We start from the raw sequence: 20,537 nt of genomic DNA on the forward strand, positions 1-20,537 counted from the left end.
GGACAAGAACTGCATGTTATGTTTGTATCTGTTTCAGAAGGTATTTTGAACGAGACATTTTATTCAAAAAACATTGGTGTTTGTTTCAAATTAAAGCAAGGTCAAAATTGTCAAGCATTGCTTAGAACGCTCAAAAACCTAATGCGGCATGTTTCCTCTTCTATAAAACTAACATTCTCATATCCAACAAGATGGCCTTTAACTTCATTTAATTTGACAGTTGTATTACAGTCTTTTAGAACACCATAATTAACTGACATAATTAGCAGTCTTTTAGAAATCACATGATGATAACAAGTGAACTAATGATCCAATTGGCATTGTGGGTCAATCTGCAGCATGTGGACTGCAGCAATGGCTTAAGATGATTCGTCTGGTTGTTCATGTTCACTTGTTCAGAATTAAGTGATCTGTTGTGCATAGGTTCCTCAATGCAATAACCAGCTCTGCATTGTAAAGACTCCGCAGTTCATCAAGATGAAATTTGACACTCTGCCATTTCACTGTCATTTTTCACTCACGCCTGTCTCAACTTCTGCTTTCAAAAGATTTTCACAATTGTAAGAGGAATTTGGTGCGACGTGATATTAGTCTTTGTGCTGGACTACTTTCCATGCCTCCTCTAAGCACATTGTCCATTCAAAGATTACCTTGTGCAAGTCTGTGCTGGATTTCTCAATTTCTTCAGTTTTAGATTTGATTCGCTAGAGTGTGGAAACAGGCCCTTCGGCCCAACAAGTCCACACTGACCCTTGAAGCATCCCACCCACACCCAAACCCTAAAACCCACACACCCCTGAACACTATGGGCAATTTAGCATGGCCAATCAACCTAGCCTGCACATCTTTGGACTGTGGGATGAAACTGGAGCACCTGAGGAAACCCATGCAATCACGGGGAGAACATGCAAACTCTACACAGACAGTCGCCCTGGACTGGGATCGAACCCTGGTCCCTGGTGCTGTGAGGCTGCAGTGCTAACTACTGAGCCACCGTGCCACCTATATTCCTTTGGCGATTTTCACTGCTACCTGGCCTTTCCATTTGAGTGGGAACGGCGTAGTGATGTTGTATGGTGTTAAATTGACCTATCCTTTGTGAAGTGCCTGAAGTCTCCCCTTGGAAATTGAGGGCCATTGCCACGTATCACAATATCTGGAATGCTGTAACAACTAAAGAATGCTTTCAGGTATTGTATAATCTTAATATTAGTTGTTAATTTCAGTCAATATAAATCCCAGTAGAGTAATTAATGGTGACAAGATAAAAAGACAAGCCCCTGTGAGAGTGGAGGAGCCTACTACAAGCTTCATCCATGATCAGGCTGGGATGTGATATGACCAGCTTTTGACATCCAGTGATGTTACCATCACTGAATCCCCCATTATCAACTTTGAAGGGGTTACAATTAACCAGAAACTCAACTGGGAATTGCCACATAAAAGCCTGTCCACCATCAACAAGGCACAAGTCAGGAGTGTGATGGAATACTCACCACTTACCTGGATGAGTGCAGCTCTAACAACACTCAAGAAGCTTGACAACATCCAGGGCAAAGCAGCTGCTTGATTGGCACCATTTCAACAAGCTTCCACTCCCTCCACCACCCATGTTCAGCAGCAACAGTGTGTACTGCTTACAAGATGCACAGCAGATTATTCACCAAAGATTGTTAGTCAGCACCTTCCACACCTACTATAATTTTGATCTAGATGAACAAGGGTAGCACCACTTAATGCATGTTCCCCTCCAAGACACTCTCCGTCCTGACTTGGAAATATCTTGGTGTTCATTTAGTGTTCATGTGTCAAAGTTCTGTAATCTCCTCCCTAATGGCATTGTGGGTCAACCTGCAGCATGTGGACTACAGCGGTTCAAGAAGGCAGATCACCACCACCTTCTCAAGGGCAAGTAGGAATGGGCAAGAAAACTGGCCAGCCAGCGATGCCCAATTCATGTGAGTTATTTTTAAAAAAACCATAAAACCATCAGAAATAGGAACAGGGATAGGCCATTTGACTCCTTGAGCCTGGTCTGCCATGCAATCGGATCATGCTGATCCAATATGCCTCACATCCAATTTTGTCCTTTTTCCATGATCCTTGATTCCCTTGGTGATCAAGAATCTATCAACCTCAATCTGAAATATACACAGAACTCTGCCATACAGCTCTCTGTAAAAAAATTCCAAAGAATTTTTGCCCACTTTCTTAACCATCAATATTTCTCTGTAAACTGTTTGTATCCTTTCTGGAATCTGTCTTTCTACCTATTTCCGTGTTGTCTGCAAACTTGGCTGCAGAACATTCACTTACTTCCTCCAAGTCGTTAATATTTATTATGAACAGTTGCAGTCCCAGTACTCATCCTTGTAGAACCCTATGACCGACAGCCATACTAGTATGAAAACACCCAATCTTGTCTGATCTCGGAAGCCAGGCAGACCCAGGCCTGGTTAGTACTTGAATGGGAGAGCACCTGGGAATACCAGGTGCTGTACCCAGATCCTGGGGCAGGTTAGGCAGAGACAAGCACAAGAATTCCTAGAAGTATGGCACTCCAAAAGCCTGCTATTAATAAACACATTGAACTCAACCCCATTTCCATTCCACTACGAAGGAAAAACCAGAAGTGAGGTAATCCATCGCAACGGACCCCAGAGTTTAAAAACTAGGTGGGGAAACACACCGACGCTTAATTGGAGGCTGCACTGAAGATGTTAACCAGCACAGTAATGAAACATCTGCAAAACAAGAAACCAGCTGGGCGAGCCATCCAACCTCAACAACCTCAATTACACACACTCATGTTGCTTCAATCTTGCAGGAAGTTTGTCATGGTTGTCAGCAGCCCTCAATCAAGTGAAGGGTGACAGCCTTCAGTCAGAGGCTACCAAAATAGTAAATCAAGGAAAATCTCCAACACCAGTCCAAGGACATAGCACGGTCAGCCACCTGGAGCAAAGTCAGCATCCTTTCCTCATTGGGGGTAAGCACCTGACTGCTGGCCAGTCCACCACCAGTCTTGACCATTTCTTTTCCATTGTAGACTGTTTTTCTCCTGGAATGAGAGAGAGGCAGGTACTAAGGCAGATGAAGCTGGGTGGCACACTTACATTTTTTACTTGTGGGGAGATGTCCTGGTCGAGGGAGTAGACAGCACCGAGGGCATGCAGGCATAGAGATGCTGGGGTTTAGTGGGATGATAGCGAGTGAGGGAAGATGTTGCAGGCCTTTGTGGGAGGTGGGTACAATAGCTGGGACTGAGCGAGTGTGAGATTTGGAAAGAAGATGGTTGCACTGACTCTGGCAGGCAGGAGAAGGACATTGACTATACATTCCCGCAGACAGCTGATACTGCTTTAACCGGGCGGCAATTTTAACTGGGCGGCAATATTGGACCAGGCTGCTTGTTCTGGGACCATGCTGTCCTCTCCTGGAGAAGTGGAAATACCAGCTTTACATCTCTCTTTCCAATGCAATCTCCCAAGTCTTTGCTTGCAAAGTGAGGGACCGGTTTCCCCTATAACAAATTGTGAAGCTGGATGAACACAGCAGGTCAAGCAGCATCTCAGGAGCACAAAATCTGATGTTTCAGGCCTAGACCCTTCATCAGAGCAAGTCTAGCAGACTCTAGGCCCGAAACATCAGCTTTTGTGCTCCTGAGATGCTGCTTGGCCTGCTGTGTTCATCCAGCTTCACACTTTGTTATCTTGGATTCTCCAGCATCTGCAGTTCCCATTATCACTGGTTTCCGCTTGTCTGTTATGCCAGGGACGAATATCAGGAACTGTGCACACCAGCTCTAGGTGCCTGTCTGGGTGCACAATGGACTTTCGAAGATGGAGTAGGTGCAAGGGATTTTGGTTAATTTCAGGACATCCCATGGGTGGCTGAAACAACATGTGGCATGATGGAAGTGAAATTGAGCACAATTTTTTTCACCGTGTTGGGGGCTGGAGGGGATGATGGTGGTCAATGAGTTGAGTTTGGTAAGATACCCACTATCTTTGTGATGAAAAGCTCTCTAAGAACACATAAAACTCATATTTAGCCAAACAAATTTAAGATTCAGCTCTATATTTCAAATGATGCTGATTCAAATGACTGCCACAGATTGTGTGTAAGGACACTTTCAGTGGAAGTAGTGATCACATGATATTGTCAGCCCACCCTCTACACCAAGGTTACAAATGTATTTCTGCAAAAGGACTTATTTATGAGGATGGCAATGTACCAGCAACATGTGGCCTGTACTATGACGTTCAAGTCCACCCTAAAGTTAAGGTTTGGGCCTCATTCATCTTCATGTGAAAAGCTGATGGCAGCCGCTGTGTCTCCTCATAATGGTCATCCATTTTGGAAGAAGTCTAATTTTGGCTCATTTGCCTCACCAGTTGCAGACCAAAGCCAAGGAGTAAAAGAAAGATGTTTGGGGATTGGGGAGTGGTTATCCATAAAGTGGAATTAGTTGGTCAGGTTCGGTTAGAGATGTTGCGGCCCCGTGTATCGTTTAGACTACACGGGTTAAGTCTCTTGTAAGACGAGTCATTGCAAAGATTTGAAAAAAAATGCATATGCTCCAGAGTGAAATTTGTTATCAAGACTGCTCAAAGACGTATAAATGCGTGACACAAGACTGAAGTGGATCATATTATTAAATGGAAATTTTATGAGATTCAAGCCACTCAGGCAGCACGTGTTTGAATTTAACTTGTTGTTCTGTTGCTACAGTATTTGTGAGTGAGTGCTCAGACAGAACAGCAAATCAACGTCTGGTTCCGTCTCCCGGGCTGCGAGGCTTCGGCTGTTTCCGCAACAGGGGCTGCGAGCGCTCGGCTATTTCCGCCATGCGGCCTGTGCGGCCTCGGCTGTACCCGTGTACCGGAAGCTCCTTGAAGAACGAACGGGTAAACCGGAAGTGGGTGATCCGGCAGCCCCTCCACAGACAGACAAGATGGACGCGGGGTTTTTCCGCGTAAGTAGAGCAGCAACCGAGTAGAGCTTGTTTGTCGAGCCCGATTGGAAAGCTCATCCATTGTAGTGGTGGCCGGAACAATTCAAAGGACCGGCGGACCTGTTCTGGTTGTTTTAAATGCATAAAACTCGGGTCTTTTCCCTGAATACACGTAACTGCGGATTCGGCCTTAGCAACCGAGCGGGAATGAAAATGGCGGCGGGTGGCAGGCTTTTGATGGAGGGGAGGGAGGCAAGGGAGCCGTACTGTGGGTTTGGTTTTTGTCTCTCCAGCTCATCTGTTCGTCTAATTTAATTCATTGCACCTTGAGTGTAGCTAGGGAGCAACATGTCTCATTTTAGTTCTGGACGAAACCCGGGCAATTTTATTTTCCTTGAGGGATCGGTTCTAATGCGGCAGCCAGTGGAGCCGAAGCCCAGCAAAGTGCCTGACCGACTCTTAACACAAATCTTAACTCCGTGGTTCGAATCTTAATCCGGTTCCTCCCTGTTGTTTTTTGGAGCTCTTCTGGCTTTTGCACCGAATGTTTCAAACGGTATTTTTGTTTCTGAGGCGCAATTGAATGACTCCATTAGGGCCTGGTTCTCCAGCATGGTCGCAAATAGAGCGTCGTGTGGTTCGAGGCTGAAAAATGGACCCAAGCTATCTACCACGCGAGGGGAAATACAGTCACCTTTAAACAATCAAAGTACTCGTTCGTTTTAGATATAATAGACATCCAAGCGAATTCATGACTCGATTAATTTCAAAGCAGATATAATCCGAAGTAACACTTCAAATATTTTATTTGGAATTAGAGATAAAATTGCTTTAATGTAGAACAGATTATCGGGTGAGCGAGTTACAGTTTGTGCTGGATTCTAGATTTGTGTTTTTTGTTTAAAAATTCAAACTAGATTCAGTAGTAAAACGTCTTTAACTTGCTGCAGTATTGTATTGTTTCCCTTTATTCTGACCAGAACATTGTATGATTGGAAAGTCCAGATTTGTATGGTACATATCAGACATTTAAGTGTTAATACAAATTGTAAGTAATGAAAATGGAGCAAGTTGCAATTTATTTTTGGAACTGTTTGACACTCAAAAACTTGTTCATCCCTTCAGTGCGTTGCTTTTATCATGCTATCTGACGTTTTGGTTGACAGTTTTTGCTTTTTGGTGACACATAGTAAAAGCTGGTTTCTTCTATTTTGGCCATTTCAGAAAATCTAGTGCTTAGCTTATCATTAATTTGTTGCAAAATAATCTTTTTTAAGAAATGAAAAATAATCACAGAAACAAGTTTGGCAGTAGCAGAGAGTAAATTTATTTCAGATCTATGATCTTTCATCAGAGGTAGGGGGAATGTGATAGGTTTTTTAAAAGTGAAGTGGGGGGAGATTGATGAAAGGCTAGATCTGATAGCCTAATCTATCCCACCTCCTACCCTATTTAATGGGATGTGGGTATTGCTATGAGGCCAACATTTATTTCCCATCTCTCATTTCTCTTGAGCTGAGTGACTTGCTGGGCTGTTTCAGTAGCTAGGAATCAACCACGTTGGCCAGACCAGGTAAGGATGTTGATTTTTAATGGCAATTGATACTTTTATGATTGCCAGTGCTGAAACTAGTTCTGTATTTCAGATTTGAATGCACTTTTGCTGGATACTAACTGATTTTTGGATTACTTTATCCATTAAAATTAATGACAGCACTGTATCTTTTTAAATGACAAAAATGATCTTGCAACAAAACTAATGGGATTGATAACGGAGTAAATAAAAACAAAATGTGCCTTGGGGCGATGTGATTGGTAGGATCATAAAATCCAAAAGAGAGCCAAGATAAATTAGAAACAAACCTGCAAGGGGAAAGAACAGGACCAGAGGTTATGATCTAAAGCCCCTAATTAAAGCATAAGATGATGATCCTTGAGCTAGTCTTGGAATGCATCAGATGACTGACAGTGGCAAAAATCAACGGGAATAATTTGTAGATTTAAAATGATCAGTGACTGGAAGCTTAGGGCCATGTTTTTGGACTGACTGTAGAAAGTTGTGCAAAGGGCCTGCTTGATTTACATTTGGTTTCAGTATGAAAAATTATCCACATTGTCAGTGGAATAATTAATTGAAATTTCAAGTAAATTGATATTTCACCTGGAAGCATTGTTTGGGGGTTTTGAAGATTACAATTGAGTTAGAGAAGGGTAGGTATTTTATTATGCATGAGGGTTGTGGAGGTGACTGAGTAGTAGGTCTCTAAGTTGCAGAGGACATAATCCTTTTCTATTTATTTGTGAGATGTGAGCATCACTGGCTAACCAGATTTATTGACCATCCCTAGTTTCCCTTGTAAAGGAGGTGGTTAGTTGTAGCCTTGAACTGCTGCAGTCGCTTGCTGCGCGTTGACCCACACCACCCTTGGGACAGAATTCCAGGAGTTTGACCCAACAAAAGATATATTTCCAACTCAGGATGGTGAGTGACTTGGGGAACCTGTTGATGTTCCTGTGGGTCTGCTGCCCATTTCCTTCTAAATGGAAGAGGTTGTAAGTTTGGAAAGTACTGTCTGAGGATCTTCAGTGAATTTCTGCACTGCATCTTGTAGATAGTACACATGGCTGCTAATGATTGTCAGTGGTGGAGGGAGTTGATGTTTGTGGATGTGGTGCCAATCAAGTGAACTGCTTGTGTGTTGTCAGAGCTGCGCCCATCAGTCAAAAGGAAAGCATTCCATTACATTCCTGACATGATTTGAGGTGTCTGGCAAGTAACTCACCTCCTTAGAATTCCAAGCTTCTGACCTCCCCTTGTAGCTACTGTTTATGCGGTGACTTCAGTTGAGTTTCTGGTCACTGGTAACCACCCAGATGTTGATAGTGAAGGATTCACAATGTCAAGGGGTGGTGGTTACATTGTTTGTTATTGGCGATGATAATTGCCTGGCATTTATGTGGTGCAAATGTTACTTGCCACTTGTCAGTTCAAGCAAGGGTATTGTCCAGATCTTGTTGCGTTTGAACGTGACTGCTTCAGTATCTGAGGATCTTCGAATGGTGCTGAACTTTGTGCAGCTGTCGAACGTCCCCACTCGTGATAAGGGGAAGGTCATTGATGAAGCAGCTGAAGATGGCTGGGCCCAGGCCACTACCCTAAGGAACACGCATAGAGATGGCCTGGATCTGAGATGACATCCTCAATCAATCATGACCATCTTCTAGTGTGCCAGGTATAACTCCAGCCAGTGGAGAGTTTACCCCGATACTCATTGCAATTTTCTAGGGCTCCTTGATGTCAAGGGCTGTGTTTCTTACTTCTGGAATTCAGCTATTTTGTCAATGAACTAAGGCTTTTGAGGTCACGGGCTGAGTGGCCCTGGTGGAACCCAAGCTGGGCATCACTGAGCAGTTATTCCTGAGCACGTGCAGCTCGATAGCGCCATTGACACCTTCCATCACCTTACTGATGTTCTAGAGTAGATTGGGGTGCATTTGACCTGGTTGGATTTGTTCTGCTTTTTGTATACAAGACTCACCAGGGCACTTTTACATATTGTTGGGTAGATGCCGTTATTGTAACTGTACTGGAAGAACTTGGCTAAGGAGCCAGTAAGTTCTGGAGAATACTATTGTCAAAATGTTATCAGAGTCTATAAGCTTTGCAGCATCCAGTGCCTCCAACATTGGTTTCTTGATACATTGAGGAATGAATTGAATTGAATTGACTTGACTGAAGACTGGTATTGTAGTGCTGGGGACCGCTGGAGGGGGCTGTGATGGATCATCTGTTCAGCAGTCTGAAGGATGCTACCAGTGCTTCAGCCCTTACCTTTTGCACTATGTTGAGCTCTTACGTGATTGACGATTTTGGAATACTGAAACAAGTGGATGTGAAGAGACATTTGGAGGTGGAACAGGTGGGTTAAGATGACCCTTTGGAACACAGGCTGGTGCAACAATGGAAGCCCTTTCGTAATTCTGGGAGGGTAGGGATTACTGAAGTGAAATGGGTGACATTGACCACTTTTTCAGCAATTGTGCGCAGGAATCTTTTTAAAGAAAAGGAAAACACATTTGTTGTAGTATTATGGAAGGTTATATCATGTGAGTGGCTGTAACTGAGAAACTAGTTGAATGGAATGGTCCTGACAGGAAGTGGCGTGTGATGGAGTGTAGCTTGAATCGTGAAAGGAGTGAGCACTGATCTATAGCCAATCCCTACAAATGGATTAGGGAAGGTGAAGCATATCTCAACCATGTGAAAGTGGGAAGAAATTTGGAATATTCCAATTCAGTGCAAGAATGGGGAAAAGCATGGAAGTAATTTGTGGAAAAAATGAGGGAGGAAGGCCGCATAGAACTGGAATGAAGAATACTTCACATTTCCCACACAAAGCACACAGAACTAGTGTCTAATAAATACCTGAAGTAACACTTGGGCACATTACAACCTTCTAGACTCAACAAAGAGAACAACATTTCTTAGATCATTGACTGTGCTCCCATTTTCTTTTATTTTTGCTTATTCACCCTTTCTCGTGACAACTTTGATCCTGTTATAGGTACTCAAATTCTTTTCGCTGCACTCCGCCCCCAACATCTTTGATTTCTTTGCTTGTCCGATTATCACTGCCTTTAGACTTGCACTATGAGCAACACGTGTCATTTGATCTCTCTTGAAGTCATGTGATCTCAGGCCTATTTGTTCATTTTGTCCTGCCTTCCCAACCTTTAGTTAAAAGCTATAACACATCTAATTTGGCAGCTCTATTGGAGGATCACAGACCTGAAACATCAAATCTGTTTTTCTCTCTACCAGATCCTGTAAGACCTGAATGTTTCTAGTATTTTCTATTTTTAAATAATCAGTTACCAATGTTTGCTTTTGTTTTGAGCAGGAAGAACTGGTATTTACCAAAACTTGAAACATACTAGCAGCTAAACTTTTCCTCTGATGTCTACTCAGTAATAAAATTACAAGACTTTCCCACTGACAGTCTGAGTTAGCAGCCAATAATATAATTGCTTCCATCTTAACCAGTGATTTGTTACTAAAGCTCTACTGATATTAAATACACTTCAAGTTTACTAGCATGCATCTGTAGGACATGGCAAAGACTAAGGTATTGGCAGCTTTATAGATATAAGGAAGGAACGATTGGTAGGTCAAAAAAGGCAATATTAGTGAGGTTAATTTTGGTAAAGAAAACCAGTGCAGAGCTGAGTTTTGAGGAGGAGCGTACGGTGGAGATGTTTATAAGTGAGAAGTTGTGATGTAATTGAGGTCTTGAAACGATAGGAATTTCACATTTGAATTTTTGGGAGTCACTGGGCTGTCAGTGTAGAATAAATGGGTACCTGTTTAGGAATAAAGTATGAATGCTTTAATATAAAATACTCTGGGTACCAGAAATATGAAATAAAAAACAAATTGGTAGAAATACTGAATGCATCAGTGGAGGGAAAAAAAAAGTTAAAGTCTGGAATGATCCCATGCTAGGATTAAGTCTATATAATTAGATTGATAGGCAATGGAATTCTGGTAAGCCACCTGTCTCTCTTTTGGAATTAAGTTCTGTGCCTGAAGGCTCAAGCTTGATGCCATGACATCAGTTGAAGTCCTTAAGTAGTTTAAGACTGCTTACTACTACTATATGCCTATTCCCATTTGGTGCTGCAGGCACAGCACAAAAGTCTACCAATATAATTGAGAAATCAGTGTGGCGTGCAAGGTGGTGTGTTACAATCTTCACAAACCTCTGGTGGAAAGGAGGAGCTGGCCATTGAGATTTGTACCCTTGCTTTGCTCCCGTTCCTGATGGCCTTCTACATCTTGCAAACCAACAGCACTCATCTGCTTCCTAGGTTGTTCTCGTGTTGTACAGGCAGCAACCATGACTGCCTGGGCACTGCTGTATATTGGACCTATCAACCTATTGATTTGGGAGTAGGTTGAAGGCTAATCACAGTGGAAGGCACACGAGCAAAGAACAGTTGCCTGTTTGGTACTCTTTCAGAACCTATAAGTTTAGCCTGGTCCTCTCTTCTGTTTTTGGGCATATGCTAAAACAGGGGGATACAGTCCACCTATTCAGAATGGAAGAAAAAGGAGCTGTAGTTTTGGATGAATTGTTGTTTGTGAAGGGCAGAAGATAGGCTCACCACAAGCATAAAGGATTAAATCAGTCTGGGTGTGAAAAATGGCTTGGATGGAAATGGATTATGTCTGAGTGGACAAAAATTGAGTCCAGTGTAAGAAAATGCGTGGTTATCTTTACCTGAGAATAAGAAATTGAAGCATTTTCTTAATACTGAAAGACACATATTGAGACAAAGGTGAGTATGCATTCATGCCACTTTTTTGTAAAAGAAAATGCATCGGCGCAAAATTGCTAATTTAGTGTTGATCTTTATCTCAAGGATGTTGCACTTTAAAAGTGATTGTCATGTTTCAGTTTAACACAGTTGAAACCAGATTCCAACTGGAATGCTGTAACTTTTTGAATGGCATGTTTCAGAAAGGAAATGTTTTTTCCTGGCATGAGTCATGGCTATGGTTCAGATTCGTGAGAACGATACTGGGGCTTAACTAGTTAATTTATGAGCACAGGCTGCGTGAATATTGCTTGTATTACCATACTTGTCTGTCTGAGTGTTAGAAGTTCTGCTGCAAAGATTTCAGGATTTGATCTCAGCTGACGTTTCATTGCAGTACTGCTGGAATGTCATCTTTTGGATCAAACATTAAACAGCGTATTTATTCCCTCAAGTGGATGTAAATGATCCTGACCACACTGTCCCTCACGTTGCATAGCTATAACAACTTAGAGTTCTACAGAGTTAGTATAGAAAAACTCTCATTCTAAAGAGGAAGTAGAATCTTAATGCCAGAGTCAAATATACTTTTCCACAGAAAAAAAGTTAAAATTTTCTAATCTGCAATTAATTAGTATTCTGGTTTTCATTTATATGGAACTAATATGGATAAAGGGTTGCATGGTGGCACAGTGGTTAGCACTGCTACTTCAGTACCAGGGACCCAGATTTAATTTCAACCTTGGGCTACTCTGTGTGGAGTTTGCCTGCTTTCCCAGTATCTGTGTGGGTTTCCTCCAGGTGTTTGGGTTTGCTCCCACAGTCCAAAGATGTGCAGGTTAGGTGAAGATGCTGTGTTTAATTACCCCATAGTATGCAGGCGAGGTGGGCTAACTGGTAAATATGCGTTGTGGGGGTAGACTGTCTCTTTGGAGGGTCATGCAGACTCAATGGGCCAAACGGCATCTATCTGCTAATGAAAATGAAATTGGTGTACAGATTGGCGGTGACCTAATTGGTGTGGGCTAATGCAACTATCTTTTTTGTGAATAACATAGTACAGGATATTCCAGTTGTGGTATGGCCAGTATAGTATAAAGCCTTGATATACCTGTTAAAGATTTGGTTATTTTTAAACTTAATGCAACAGTGCATATTTGATTTTGGTGTGTAACACTATAACGCTAATTTATTCAAATTCTTCTGTGCTGTGATTTACTTTAAATTTATACTTACTCTCGAAGTACATTTTCCTTGATCCTGCTCTGAAGTTATTGAACCACACTTTGGTACAATGGATGGATGTTGTCTTAAAGAAGTCCAGATTATCTTGATATATCACTGAAATTTTTAAAACATCATAAACCAAACTACATTCTATCATTGCAGAATTTACTGTGATGTTCCTTTCAGCAAAGGTTGTGGAGTACAGTTGTGAACAGGATTTTTATATTTCTTCCCTCAGTTTCACTTTCTTCCCAACTCCTTCAACCCTTAGTGCAAACCACTCTTTCAGCTGAAATTAGCATTGGTCTGGGATTGCAATGAGAACTTGCCTGATATTTTGGTCCTACACAATACAGTGCACTTAGTCTTTTGTTTGTTCATCATCTTCAATACACTGTAACCCTGTGTCTTGAACTTTCAGTGAACTTTGAGATATTTACAGACATTAACAGAAATGTACAACTGACTTGTATTTATAACTCTGTAGGTAACATTGCCATAGTGCCAGGAGGCTATAGGGGTGCCCCCTCATTAGAGAGACAGCTGGTGGTTTAACCTGAGCATCACCATGCATCTGGCAAAGATAAGGAGGTGGGCCTTTGTGGTGACCTCAACCAGTATGGGAATTGAGCCTCTGCTGTTGGAGCCACTGTGTTACTAACCAACAGTACAGCTGACTGACACCTGATGAATAATAACTACTTCAATAAATATACATAGCACATATTATCTTATTTTACATACAGTATCTACTCATTCACGTTGCCCTTGTGGTGACCTGACAATCATTTGGTCTTTGATGTTAACCTGGAACTGGTTTTGGTTTAAAAAAATCCACTTAACATTGCATTTGTAAAGAAACATTCATGATTGCAGTCCTGTCAATTAAAATTCAGGGAATAGTTTTAGAATTGTTGTTCTGGCTTCTAACTTGAATTCCTTTCTCTTCCACTGATCAGATTACAAGACAGCATTAACTATAAGGTATCCTGTATGATTTATCCTTTGAATGTATATTTTATTTTAAAGCCCTTCATGAAAGAACTGTTTAGGTCGTGTAATGTGTGAAATGGTGGTAGTATCTTATGCTATTGAGAGATTTGGGAGTGAATTAGCTTTGAGTGCAGGTATAGGTTATTCCTTTCATTTTTTGTTTCATGCTACATTGTTTAAAAACCATGTTTGGTGAATTCTTGGAGGTACTTTATCGCTTGCGTTTATTTTATGCCTCTATTCCCATTAGTTGTTACACACTTTTCCATTTCAAAATATGAGTTTTTAAGCGAGATATGTTCTTCTAAACTGAGCTTTCTTCAGGTTTTAATTTAATTTTAGTCCTATAATTTGACTATTGTCTGTAAATATTTAAATAATAATGTACCCATTGATTTTTTTTTTCGAATTCTGGCATTTTAGTTTTCCACTTAGGCTGTTACTAGTTTATCTAGGTTTCGTTTTCTGTCAAGGTTGAATTGTCTGGGCAAATAATGTCTCTTGGGACATGTTTGCTTAAATTAGAAATCTGTTTTGAGAAACTGATCCTCTTGTCAGTCATTTTTAGCCGAAAAAAATATGATCTTAATTTGCATTTGTGACTTAAAACAGTTCATTATGAAGAGAGTGAATCATGTCTATTTGAAATATTCTTCAGGTGTATACAATTTCGTGAATCGTGTTCTAGGATTCAGAATTGTTTGGCAAACGTGGAAGTTGATAAATCATTAGATTATCAATGCATTAGAAGTTTTGTTTTGGAAGTAGGAGAAAATAGTTCATATCAAGGTGAGTGGAGCACCCTTTTTACACTTGGCTTGAAGTGTGCTTAAACTTGGGTATGGCTCAGACCAGAAACAGTAGAGCTGTCTTACCTAATTCTAGCATGTAGCAGTGTCAGTATTTCTGTACTCATGTTAGTTATCATTGAATTTTGCTGGTTAAGTTTGCTGATTGGGTTCACAACATAAATTTGATAACACACAGACCTGAATATCTGGTCAAGACTGCCCATTCATTAAAGCATCTTAAGAGGTTTTATCCTGTCACCCTGTTGTCAAATATATATTACCGAGATGTCATGGCATTTGAAACTGGTCAGAAATATGTTGTGATTTGGAAGTTTAATTTACATTAAATAGGAGCTCTCTTCATTTTTTTTTGTTGCGTTAATTAGCTGAGTTTTGCAGATCTGTCTCAATTCACTAATAATTGACAATTTCCAATAATCATTTTAAGTAAATAGCTTGTTTGTTTCTCACATTTATGGTATCAATGAGGGCAAAATAAGCTGTTGCTTTAACCTTCTGGATTAGAACATTTTTAAAAAATATGCAAAGTGATTTAATTTAAAAAGCTTCCATGATGGCTTAACAAATTTAGCCACTTTGTAATTGAAAAGTTGATCATCTCTAGTTTGAACCTGTTTCCTTGATTCATATTTGTGATGTTCTAATTGATCTGACACCCCAATTTTAGGACATGCATGTTTATACACCTAGTTTACGATAATAGTGTTATAGAAAATTTGTTTATAGGGAAATTGCTATACCTGTACAGCAGAAAGTTCATGTTATCCAAACAGTGTCCACTAGTCATCCATCACATTACAGCCAATTTGTGTTAATGAAACACACGTTATATTAGAATTACCTGTAGATGTTGCTTTTCTGTCTGAAGCCCCTTTGGATGAATTATCTGCTGGATAGGTTATTGAGGCTTGTTTAAAAATTAAGAATGTATATAGGATGAGGAGTTTGAAGGTTTTCTGTAACTTCAGGCGAGAAGAGAAGGTGAGCTCTTGCATTTACAACTCATTGTATGCTGATACTTTGTGAATTCGACAGTGGCAGTTGGTAAAGGCTGCATAGAATTAAACTAGATGGAAGTTTTAATCTGTTTGATATATTGGCTGCTACCGTAGTTACAAAGTATGTCCCATTTGATCTTGATTAAAAATATTTAATGGTTAAGTGGTGTGAACTCAATTTGTTTCAATTATATTACTACTTTATAATTATTAGCATGCACCATTAAGGATATCTTCATTGTGATGATTGTGGGTTTGAGTTCCCAATTATTGTTTCTTAAATAATAGATGAAGCCTTTCAAAGTTGACAGTTGACCTTTAGTGTTGAAATAAACTACTTTTGACAACATTTGGAGCTGTGATGAACTTGGTAGCTAGTAGCACTGTTTTGATTATGGTGGAAGAAGGCTTCATAGCAAAAAAAATTGAATTTGTACATTTTATAGCTTTCTGTAAGTGGAAAAACATGTCTAAAATTGGATTGATATGGAACTGTATTGATGGAGCTCGGTCATGGTTCCCATACCTTATCAACGTACCAATAATGAAGAGTTGGTGTGCATTCTCTTTGAATGGGGAGAGGATTGGACATGGTTTATTTCATTCTGTAGTTCATTTGTTGTGTTGATATTGTCTAGGCTTTGAACAAATGACTGTACACTTGGCTGAGATATCCAGAGCACTTCAGTAACTTATGATATTGTCCTTAAGCATGAATTAATACTTTTAAAGAAAGTAGAAGAAATGTGCAGTTTGTGGATTAACTAAAAGAAGCTGCAATAAATTTATGTATGATATGGATAAAGAGTTGTGATTTAGACCCATTTCTGCATTATTACAACCTATTTGGGAAAGTACACTGATTCTCAAGTTCCACTCCTCCTGGGGTTGACCACAGAAGTTAATGATTTCAGCAAAGCATGCAAAAATCTCTTATTTATTTCTCTATTGGAAGCGAGTTAACAGAACTCAAACTCCTTTCTAATACCTCTGTGCAATCATATGGATGCACACAAGCAAAAACAATGTTTTTACAGGTGGGAAAGGCAAAGAAAAAAAACTGGGAAACACATTTTAATAGCATAAGTCCAGATGGCTTAAGTGATTTTGCTTACTAAGAAGTTCTGTTTTTTCATTCTCCATTCTCTGGGCTCTTTCATGATACAGGAGGCAAGTGCGATTTGTTACTGCAACTACAAAGTTCTTAGGACCTAGTTAAAGGCAGTAGCTTAACAGTAACTGGCAGGAGAAAATAATTGGCTCTCGGATGTTTTTATTACAGAGAGAGACAGAACATAACCTGGTCTTTCAGTTCAAAAGTTTCTCCCTGTATTTCTTTCACCTGCAACCTTTTCAGCTACCCAGGAACCTGTCTGTTATTGCCATGTGCTGACCTTTGGCATTCAAGACTGGTCATATTACAGAAGCTAATCAGGTACTTGCTGGTCAAATTTCATTCTTGAACTTTCACCCCGTGCCATGCCATTTACAAAATCCTTCCCCCACTGCTTGATCAAAGCAGTATAAATATCTGTTTCAGTAATATGTTTATAAAAGTACAGTAATTCCTTTAGCAGCCCTTTTTATAAATGACCTTTATCCATTTTAGCCTATAATTAATAAAAAATACTGCCATCAGGATGATTGTCATTTTGCATAAACAGTGAATTACAAAGATTCATTTCACTCTTCCCTAACTGTATAGGGAGCAAAAGCTAAACAGGATACAGTTGGATCCTAGCAATTTTTTTAGTATGTCATATAGCAGTCAAAGAGGGGGGTGGAGGCAAGCATGGAATGACTATGTAGCTCTTTCAAAGAGCAGACCTGTACTGTCAATTGTGATTTGAGCAACTTGCTCTATCACTTTTTTGTGATGATTGTAGTTTCTGCTGTATCTTCAATAACTGCAGTTGTCTTGGTCGCCTTAAAACAATTGTGTGCTTAATAAAACATACACTTCAAATTGACATGGTAGCAGCTGGATTTCTTAAATCTGAGTTTGAGAGAATCTAATATACTTTTCTAAAACACGTTTGTGAGATGTGGCTGGTACTGATCATGCACCGTTTTGTTGCCCATTCCTAACTGTCCTTGAACTGTGCAGCTTGCTCGTCATTTGAGGGCAATTTGATTCAAAAACTTAACTGTTGATCCACATCTAGGTTAGATTGGGTAAGGATGACTGATATCTGTCCCTAAAGAACATCAGTAAATTAGATGGATGTTTAAGCAATGTTGATAATAGTCACAATTACTAATTAGCTTGTAATTCAGAACTTAATTGAATTTTAAATTCTACTGGCTGATATGGTTGGCTTTCAACCCACATGCCAGTAAAATACCTATGGATTGCAGAAAGTAGTCCACCCATGGACTAGATGTTACATATATACACGCGTAACAGAAAAGGTTATTTTATTTTGATGTTTGGAGAACTGTTACAGACTGCCTAGAATTTGACATTCTTCTGTGATACTATCCAAACAATTTAGTTTCTTACAAAGGCATAAGAGACACAAGAATTATTGTTAGATCATACAATGTAGTAAAAAGTCAGCCAGCATGACTGTTGGCATACCAAGCTACATTGCTTTGTTTCAAGATTGCCATATGAGATGCATGTGAGTATGCTGGTTTGTAACTTGTTGGCATGAGGCATCTCGTGCATCTTCAGTTTTTCTACATCCTTCGGCCTAGCTTGTTGAACAAGTGCATTGATAATTGTTATGGCAGCTGAAGCATCTGGATTGGAATTGAGCACTGGGACAAACAATGTCTCCTTAACCAATGAGATTTGTTCAAGAACAGTTGGGTATGGGCAATAAACAGTTGCATAACCAGTAACAACCACGACCCACAGATTTAAGAATCAAGAAACAACTCCATGAAGGAATGCATTACAGTGGGCAAATTAGAATTAGGTTGAGTACAGTGGATAAAGGGAGGGAAACAAGTTGTGTTAAGGTAGTGAAAACTGAAACTGTACGAAATATTGACTTTTTAATTTTAAAACTTGGCAACAATTGGTTACTTGCAGGAATGAGATGGAAAAATGAATGTTCACTTTCTCGGCCATAAGATTGACAAGCTGTGCATTAATAATCAACATTAGAAGAGTTTTTACACATGGAATTACTGGGCTTAAATTTCTAAAGTGTTTTATGGACAATTTTCTTGGAAAAAGAGCAGCGAATTTCCGAGCAAGTTTTGGTGATTGATAATGGCATAACCTGTTGGTTGATTTTTGCATTTTAGTAATGGCTGATCTTGTTAATTTACTGTTTTCCCAGCATGATCTTATCCACACTTACCACCAGCCTGATACTGAGATACTACATTAAATGATATCAAATTGCTGTTTTTGAATGGATTGAAGTACTCTCCTTAATTTGTATTCCTCTTATAGGGAACAAGTGCAGAGCAAGACAATCGCTTCAGCAACAAACAGAAGAAACTCCTAAAGCAGTTGAAATTTGCAGAATGTCTTGAGAAAAAGGTAATGTATACCAGTGTTAGCTTAAGACTTTTGTGCTTGTCAGTACAGCCACCTAACTTTGTTCTTTTGTTGGATGTGCACCTTGCAAGGCTGGTGCTTGTTACCCATTCTTAATTAGCCCTGAACTGAATAGTTTGCTAGGCCATTTAAAAGGCAGCTACTTTGCTGAGTAATTAAGTCACCTGTTGGTCAAACTATGTAAGGCTGTCTGGTGGGTTATGGTAGTTCAGTGGTAGTATCCCTACCTAATGAGTCGTGAAGCCTGGTTTCAGGTCCCACGTGTTCCAGAGGTGTGTTGTGATATTGGGGTTCATGTCCACAGTTCGCTGAAAGCTGCCACCCAGGTGGAGAGAGTCGTATGGTGTGTTAGATTTCATTAATGGAGGGATTGAGTTTAAGATCTGTGAAGTTATGGCCCAGCTATACAAAATTCTGGTTTGGCCACAGCTGGAGGATTGTGTCCAGTTCTGGTCACCTCATTACAGGAAAGATGTGGAAGTGTTGGAAAAGGTGCAGAGGAGATTTAGCAGGAAGTTGCCTGGAATGGAGGGAAGGTCTTACGAGGAAAGGTTGAGAGCACTAGGGCTTTTCTCTTTAGAATGACAAAGGATGAGAGGTGCCTTCATAGAGGTGTACAAAGTGATCAGAGGTATAGATAGTGGCAGAGACTTTTTCCTAGGGTGGAGGTAGATATTATGAGGGGCATAGATTTAAAGTGAGTGGAGGTAGATATAGGGGAGATGTGAGAGTTAGGTTCTTTACTGAGAGTGGTAGGGGCATGGAGTGCATTACTAGAGAGGGTAGTGGAGCTGGCCTCATTAGGGGCATTTAAATGGCTGGTTAAGCATATGGATGATAGTATAAGGTGTGGATGGAGGTTAGATAGAACTTAGGTTGAGGGTAAAAATTTAGCACAACACCGTGGGCTGAAGGGCCTGTGCTGTGCCATACTGTTTTGTTATCTCTGAACAGGTTGTTTAGAAAATAGTGTTTTTTTTTGCTGATTCTCTTCACTGGAAAACCTGAGTAAATCAGATGGGTTTTTAATCAGTTGAGTACAGGAGTTGTGATGTCATGTTGAGATTGAACAGGAATGAGGAGGACTGCGTGCAGCTCTGGTCACCCTGTCATTGGGAAGGATATTACTAAATTGGAGAAGGTTTAGTGAAGATTTACCAGGATGTTGCTGGGAATGGCAAATTTGAGTTCTTAAAACATAGGCTGGGATATTTTTCCACTGGAGAATAGGAGGTTGAGGGATAACCTTTTTATAAAGGTTTCTAAAATCATGAGGGATATTGACAAGGTGACTAGCAAATGTCGTTTTCCTAAGGTGAGGAAGCACAAAACTAGGGACCATATATTTAAGGTGAGGAGAAAGAGATTTAAAACTGATATGAGCAGCCATTTTGTACATTGTGTGGATAGTATGCAGAATGAACCGTCAGTGGAAGTGGTTCATGCAGGTACAGTTAGAATGTTTTTTTGGATAAGTTCATGAATAGGAAAGGTGAGGAGAGATATATGCCAAAAGCAGGCTGGTGGGACAAGTTTATTTTGGGAATTGGTCAACGTGAACTAGTTGGACGAAAGATTCTGTTTCCATGCTGTATGACTTTCTGACAATTGATAGTTTCACGGTTGGCAGTTTTTTTTTACATCTGCCATGGTGAGATTGAAAGTTGTCCCTCGACAATTAGCTTTGTGCTCTGGATTACTTGTCCAATGTTACC

At 40.2% G+C, this 20,537-nt stretch overlaps 1 protein-coding gene and 1 pseudogene across 3 annotated transcripts in view; both read left to right on the forward strand.

The window, feature by feature from the left end:
• Window positions 1–2,385: 2,385 nt before the first annotated feature.
• On the forward strand, window positions 2,386–2,504 carry LOC125465205 (5S ribosomal RNA; annotated as a pseudogene).
• A 2,386-nt stretch (window positions 2,505–4,890) lies between these two features.
• The window catches only part of srrm1 (serine/arginine repetitive matrix 1), a 53,623-nt gene continuing 37,976 nt past the window's right edge, over window positions 4,891–20,537 (forward strand). For all 3 annotated transcript variants that reach the window (XM_048557803.1, XM_048557805.1, XM_048557804.1), the window contains exons 1-2: window positions 4,891–4,978; window positions 18,715–18,804. In XM_048557803.1, the coding sequence (XP_048413760.1) occupies window positions 4,958–4,978; window positions 18,715–18,804 (111 nt within the window). In that variant the 5' untranslated portion in view covers window positions 4,891–4,957. The remainder of the gene's footprint in view (window positions 4,979–18,714; window positions 18,805–20,537) is intronic.

Source organism: Stegostoma tigrinum, chromosome 24 (assembly GCF_030684315.1).
Source record: "Stegostoma tigrinum isolate sSteTig4 chromosome 24, sSteTig4.hap1, whole genome shotgun sequence".
In the NCBI taxonomy this organism is placed as follows: Eukaryota; Metazoa; Chordata; class Chondrichthyes; order Orectolobiformes; family Stegostomatidae; genus Stegostoma; species Stegostoma tigrinum.